The 7,284-nt window shown below is 43.4% G+C and overlaps 1 protein-coding gene across 1 annotated transcript; it reads left to right on the top strand.

Moving 5' to 3' along the window:
* The first annotated feature begins 3,272 nt into the window (after positions 1-3,272).
* On the top strand, positions 3,273-6,700 carry LOC102702858 (polygalacturonase At1g48100-like). Its single transcript, XM_040525410.1, has 5 exons — positions 3,273-3,608; positions 3,766-3,897; positions 4,735-4,899; positions 5,308-5,349; positions 5,506-6,700. The coding sequence occupies exons 1-5, from the start codon at positions 3,363-3,365 to the stop codon at positions 6,265-6,267; spliced, it is 1,347 nt and encodes a 448-aa protein (XP_040381344.1). The 5' UTR covers positions 3,273-3,362; the 3' UTR covers positions 6,268-6,700.
* Positions 6,701-7,284: the final 584 nt, after the last annotated feature.

Here is a 7,284-nt window from a genome sequence, read left to right as displayed (position 1 = left end):
ACATCGATTTAGGTGCAACCGCGAGAGTTAGAGTATGCGACTATGCAAGTACCCCACGACGAGTCAGTGACGGACGATGATGATGAGTTATCGCGCTTTTTCGGATGACTGGCGCATGAACTTTTTTCCTTGATGACTATTTTAGATGTTTAATTATTGATTTACTTCACAATTAATATTTATTGAGTGCTTGTATAACTAGATATATTATAAGTAAATAAATAGTCTTAAGGGCCTATAATATCGAGTTCGCCTAGGGCCCTTGAAAATATAGAGCCGGCCGTGACCAAACCTTGAGGAGAGGAGAGAAATATGCTATGAGCTGACCCTTTCGAGGGTATCTATGTCGGCCTCATTTTTCTGTTGGAATTATGAATTGGGCTAAGCCCATGTATAGAATAATTTCTAGAAAAATCATAAAAGCCCACCTCATGGAAGCATGCATGAAAACATTTAGTACCATCTTGCTAGTTCTATGCGAGTGAGATCTCCTTAAATAGGAGAGTGCTCTCCAGGCTCTTGAGCAACAAAGAAATAGAGCCACACGCGCGCGCTCGCTCACCTTGCTCGGGCTCGGGCCGGGCCAGGTGGCGCGCGCGCACGACATGCGCGTGAATGATCCGCTGAAATTGGCTCCTCGTACTTGCGCAGATGCGACTTTCTTTTGTAGTTTTATTTTGCTGCATGAAACGGAAATTCCGGTGATTAGTTTTGGAAACTTATTGTATCGGATTCTTTCTTGTGCAAGATAGCGTAGAGTCCAGATAGGTTATGCGTGGCCTATCCGGTTCGGTTACGATGTGGTAGGCGTGCTGATCACACGTCCTATAAATACCGGACCGTTACCTCGTTGCAACGTACGTGAAAAACAATCTAGGGTTTGCCTCTCCTCTGTGCTGCGCCGCCACTGTCGTCTACTCCATCCCCTTCGCTGGCGTGCACCAGCGATCGGGAGAGCAGGTCTCCGGAACCGTCGTTCCCGTGAAGTCTTGCACCGGGAGAGGGCGAATAAGGTTTTTGGAAAGCGCTCTACGCGACTGTGTTCGTCAACGACGGCTCGTCTTCCCCGTCGATCGGTCGCGGCTCGCCATCGTCAACATCCTACGCCGCGAGTCGTTCGTGCTGCTCTCAATCCTCCTCAGAACAACCTTCGGTACATGTCAATTATGTTTAATCTAGTTCTGTATCTATTTAATCTATTCGTGTGTAGCTATTTCGCATACATGTTTAGATTAGATCTGGTCATATTGGTTGTTCCATATGTTGTCATGTTTTCATTTTACAATATCATGATTTATTTATACGATAGATTAAATCATTATGTGCTTATACTTTCAACATCTTCTAGACCGGGTTCCCCGTAGGCCAGTCACCTCTATCCTTGGTGGGTTGAACACCATGGGTGATCTCCAACTGGTTGTGCAGCACCTTGTTTCGAACCGCAATTCAACGTGACCTTCTTCTCTTCCCATGCCTTCGGAGTCGCTCGCTGCTTCTCCCCCTGCGTATCTCATCTCATGTGTGCCATCCTGTGACCGCATCATCAATGCGGAAAGGCATGTACGTATATGGAAGGGGATTGAGAGGAAATCATGTTGAATGCACACTGAAACTTGTTTTGTACGTTGCTTTTCAGCTCCATTTGTCATCAAAATTAAAATAATATTGTTGTTCCGTCTAAAATATGTACAGAGCCACATGATGGGAGATCCCGTACAGCTATTTTCTCATACATAATTTAAACAAATTCCACAAAACATGTTCAACAATTAATGACAAAATAAACATCTTCAACTTAATTTCTAGGAAATATAAATTTCATTTCATTTCTCAAGGACACATTAATGGGGGTCATTTTTTTTTGCTATTTTGAGTAAAAAGACAAATGGCACATTTGCAAGTGGAAATTATTTGTGCATAAAATTTTTATATACGTATCTTAGCGATCTAAAATCTAAGGCTAAAAAATAAATCACGATAAAAAACATCCAAAATTAACTCCATATATATTTAAGATTGAAAGTTTAAATATTGGCCTATAAGCATAAGGAAAAGTGAAAAGTTGAAGTTGATTGGGGAACATCAATATTTTCCCGGGAGAAACTGTCACAGAAAAGGTTGTAAACTCCGAACTCAGTTAACTATTCACAAGCTCATATCATCTGAAAAATATATTCCAATTCAGCTCGGGAAGGCTCACAGTCCGGCACCAAATTCAAACTTCAAAGCCTGGCTGTAAAATCTAGGGGGTAAAGCCAATCAACATATTTACAACCAAAAAATAATTTACACATAAAAGTTTTATATATATGTGCTTAGTCATCTAAAAGACAAGGCTAAAAATAAACTATAATGGAAAAAAAGCTCATAAATCTACTGCAATTTAAGGCAAAAAATTTAAATGTTATTTTATAAGTATAAGTAGAAATGAAAAGATGGGTTTGTATGACTATCAGCATTCAGGCAACACTGTAATGTGTCATCAAATATATATAATAGTATTGCTGAAATTTAAATTATAAAATTTATTTTAATTTTGTTTGGATTTATTATCGTAGTTTTTTTTTACAATATTAACGGTTTTAGGTCCCTAAAAATACAATTATAAAAGTTTTAATTGTAAATAATATTTTTGCTAGTACATTGTGTGGTGCATTATCAGTAATTAGCCAACGGATATTTTTTAGAGAAATAGCTCACTGTTTGAAGTACAGTTTTCAATTTTTTTAATTAATTACTGTTTGAAGCCTGAACAAAAAGAGTGAAAGGGAATGAGGGAAAGAAATTAAGAAATTCGAAAATCGAAACCATGGAGTTCACAAGTACTAGTAGTTTGGCCTGGCTAGCCATCAGTCGCAATCCAATAGCCCATTGAAGCGTGCAACGAAACTAAGCTATAATCGATCCATCTCCCGAAATCCCAACTTGTCCCTCAAAATAATGGGTTGATCTTGATTACACGTACCTCTAAGCCGTCTAAATCAGCAAGGTCACGAGCTCCTCAGATCCTCGATCAAAGCGTCATGGCTGCAGATAATAATCTATCAAACAAATTAGCAGATCTAATTAATTAAGTCTCTAACACCTGTAAACCAAACTACACTTAATAGTGGTTAACACACTGGATGATTATTTCATTCACAGTGCAATTAACTTAAGCTACCCGGCTTGGCAACTGATTCCTTGCAATCAATCCCCATTTCCTATCATGATCATCGATATATATATGTGTACACATATATTTATGATTGATCACGCATGCAAATACACACTACTCCTGCTAGCTAGTGGTAGTGGTTTGGCTGGCAGTAGTAATTACCTTGCCATTTATCAGGAGATCGATCGTAGCTAAAGCTAAGGAGATGATGAGACGGCCGGCAAGAACCCTAAACGCCTCTGCCGCCGGTGGCCTCGTCGTCCTGCTAATGCTGTCCACCACGTCCCCGTTCTTCGGCGTCGCTAGGACAGACCATCGTCACCGGCGACACGGCCCACCGCGACCGCCGGTGTCGTCGCCGCCTCCAGCTCCGGCGACGCCCCCGTCGGCGGCCACCTTCAGCGTGCTGCAGTACGGCGCCGTCGGCGACGGCGACACGGACGACACGAAGGCAAGTGCTGACCGATCGAGTGCAAAACAAAATACTAAGTTTACATGTACACATTTTGATTGTTAATTAATTAAACGCGATGGCATTATAATTTTCTTTTTCTGGGCTGGTAATTGACATAGTTGTAACTGTGTATTGTCCTTGTGATCGAGCGCAGGCATTCGTCGATGCGTGGTCGGCGGCGTGCGCCGTGGGGTCGTCGACGGTGGTGGTGCCGGGGGGCTACCGGTTCGTCGTCGGCCCGGTCACGTTCACCGGCGACTCTTGCCAACCAAACACCGTCTTTCAGGTGAGTGCGGATGTCCGATGTTACATGTTGCGTGTTCCGCTCGCTCATCAAGCACAGCTCGACCGGAAGCGGTGTATTAGCCACCCATTTACTTACATGTTATCTAAATAGTCATTAAAAATATAAAAAAAATTGATAATATAGTTTTATATGAATTATATCATTTCACAAACATACAAGTTTAAATTAAACTTCTACGAGTTATAGAAAAATAACAAAAACAATTATAAATATAAATATACTTAGTTTTAGTTTTGTTTATTTTATTTACAACTTGTAAAAGTTAAATTTATACTTGTATGTCGTGTGCTAAAAACTATTTCCCCAACTTAGACCATGCGTTTTGGCACCAACGCCACTTAACCAGAGAGCCCGTACGAAACTAACAATGCTGCGTTTTCACACATGAGGTGTGCAAGTTCTAGTACAAAGTAGAGTTATTTCCATGTTAAAGCTCACTAGGGTAAACCGTTAAACCGAAGTTTCTGGTTTATCTGTGTATCTTGCTAAGTTTAATATGTTCGAATTTATGTAAAATATTTTCAAATCTGAAAGTAAATACTTAAATTTGAAAAATAAAAAATCATTTGAAGTTGTTGAGTTTTCATTCTTCCGAAATTGAGAGCCCTCTCACATACGCAATGCCAATCGGGCCGGTTAGTTAATTAATTCGACAGTTAGGAAAACTTTTTTAATCGCTCGAGCGAATACCCTCTCTTTTCATACAGTCTGCAGAGGTGGATCATTAATCTACATTGTCAGTTTTTTTACTATTTACTCTCAGGGATTAGAATGCAAATGACTGAAAAATTACATTCCGTGGGCGTATTTGTGCAGGTGGATGGCACGATCATGGCTAACACGGACTCAGCCACGTGGTGCTCCGGGAACCCGGTGCAGCAGTGGCTGGAGTTCAGGGGCTTCACCGGGCTCACCATCCAGGGCTCCGGCACCATCGACGGCCAAGGCAGCCACTGGTGGAGCGGCGCCGCACCGGCCACGGCGACGGTAACCCAATCAGCTACTACGTATTATGTATTGTTTGTTCCATTTTTTATTCAAAGGGTACATAGGTCAGTGGTTATATGAGTAACACTCAAAATGTTATTTTTAGCGGCTAAATTTCCAATTTAAAAAATTCATTAGGGGCTAAGTTCCTAATTAAAAAATTTCAAATCTTCAAATGAGCACAAATTTCAAATTATGTTGTTTCTGAGGCTAAGTTCCTATTTTTTCAAAAAAAGCTGGATATAACAAAATAAAAGAAAATGTAGTGTTCCATTTTAATACGATGAGTAGTTGAATATGTATAAAAAATTAATAACGTCATATATTAAAATATAATGTGACTGGGTGAGTAATATATAAGCGTCGAATATAATTAAAATGACTTGTTGTCTACTTTTGCAGGACATCGACGCCGATCGTGTCGGGACAAACAACAGGCCAACAGTAAGAACAAACAGAGCAGCCTTTTTTCATTCGAAAAATTCAGAAATGGGTTGCTTATTAGTTACTACTACGTACAATTTATGAAATATTGCTAGAGATTATTACTGATAATTGCTGCGTGTCTTCGTTTTTTTTTTTTTGTCCTTGGGCGAAAAGGCTGTGAGGGTGTACCAGAGCAGGAACGTGGCGGTGACAGGGATAACGATACAGAACAGCGCCAGGTTCCACCTCACCTTCGACAGCTGCCGCGCCGTCGAGGTGCGCGGCGTCGCCGTCCGGTCGCCGGGGGACAGCCCCAACACCGACGGCATCCACCTCGCCGGCTCCGTCGGCGTCACCATCCACAACGCCACCGTCGCGTGCGGCGACGACTGCGTCTCCATCCAGGGCGGCTGCTCGCGGGTGCTCGTCCGGGGCGTCACCTGCGGGCCGGGCCACGGCATCAGCATCGGCGGGCTCGGCAAGGGCGGCGCCGAGGCCGTCGTCTCCGACGTGTCGGTGCAGGACGTGTCGCTGGTGCAGACGTCGTCGGGGGTGCGGATCAAGACGTGGCAGGGCGGGTCCGGGTCGGTGCGCGGCGTGCGGTTCTCCGGCGTGCGCGTGTCGGCGGTGCGGACGCCGATCGTGATCGACCAGTACTACTGCGACCACGCGGCGTGCGCCAACCAGACGGCGGCGGTGGCGGTGTCCGGCGTGGCGTTCAGCGGCGTGGCGGGGACGTACACGCAGCGGCCTGTGTACCTGGCCTGCAGCGACGCCTCGCCGTGCGCCGGCCTGCGCCTCGAGGACATCCAGCTCGCGCCGGTGAAGAAGGACGGCTACGGCCACCTCTACGGGCCATTCTGCTGGAAGGCATACGGCGAGGAGGTGAGCCCCGTCGTGCCGCCGGTGGACTGCCTCATGGCCGGACCACCGTGACACTGACACTGACACCGGCCGGCCATGATCGCCGTGATATTGCCGGCCCAGCCCCGTTTTTAGCCACATCTAGCCTACAGGAATTGTATTATAGATATTGTATGTAAATGGAAATTGCAGAAAAAAGAAACTAGGCCACGTCATTACATCGAGTACGGGATATGTAGACAGAAGTATGTATTCTTGCAGCAAGACACGGAGCAATAGTATATACAGAAAAAAAATACTCCATTTACTGAAAGTAACAAATTAATATTTCGCAGCATGGAGTGGAATGTGAAGCCGAGCCAGTCGTTGTTTGTTGTAACACAGTCAGGATTTTGTGTAGTCCATTGCTATACCACATTTACCCATATCCATTTGTAAAAGATTACGCATAGCCAAATTAAATGGATGTTGGGTAACTCAATTAGTAAGATAAAGACATACGCGGGTCTCACATTTACAATGGATCAAAGTTCGAATAAAGTTGCTCTCCTACCCAAAAGTTAACTCAGTAATTATTCTTTCAAATTTCAGACGAAATTAACAACTTAATCACACCAAATTTTAGTCAGATTTGGTGATTTTTTTAGAGTGAACATGAGTTTAAAAGTTTTAAATCCAAGTTTATATATATTAAATATGTGTGAACAAAATTAATAAGGACTATTGAATAACTGAACTTATTTTAAGAGCTAACTATATATTTAACTCTCTCTTTTTTTTACTTTATGATTTTGACTTTAAATTTAAATTTAAAGTAGCCGTCTGAGCCTACCATTATACCGTGAGAAATCAGAATAAAAAAAATAGAAAGTAAAGAAACGGACACGCGAAAAAGACAGAACTTACTATTATCTCTCCTTTCTCAGTACATCACGAGACCTCCGTTCACGCGAGCGGGGAGACAGCGCCTGGCGGGGGCGGCGGCGCGCCGGAGCCCGCGCGTGGCGGCAGCAGCGGGCAGCAGTTCACTCGGTGCGAGGGTACTACTAATCTGATGAGTTTCGGAATTGGTAGTGGTTTGGCCATGCC

This window comes from Oryza brachyantha, chromosome 6 (genome assembly GCF_000231095.2).
Source record: "Oryza brachyantha chromosome 6, ObraRS2, whole genome shotgun sequence".
In the NCBI taxonomy this organism is placed as follows: Eukaryota; Viridiplantae; Streptophyta; class Magnoliopsida; order Poales; family Poaceae; genus Oryza; species Oryza brachyantha.
Note: the sequence above shows the minus strand (reverse complement) of the source record. Positions and strands in the feature narration are given on the sequence as shown.

What these genes read in the sequence shown, in the direction of transcription:
- LOC102702858 (XM_040525410.1), top strand. Translation starts at nt 3,363, where the DNA reads ATGATGAGACGGCCGGCAAGAACCCTAAACGCCTCTGCCGCCGGTGGC. An exon ending in GCGACACGGACGACACGAAG is followed by an intron (nt 3,609 to 3,765) that starts GCAAGTGCTGAC and finishes GATCGAGCGCAG; the next exon opens with GCATTCGTCGATGCGTGGTC. An exon ending in AACCAAACACCGTCTTTCAG is followed by an intron (nt 3,898 to 4,734) that starts GTGAGTGCGGAT and finishes GTATTTGTGCAG; the next exon opens with GTGGATGGCACGATCATGGC.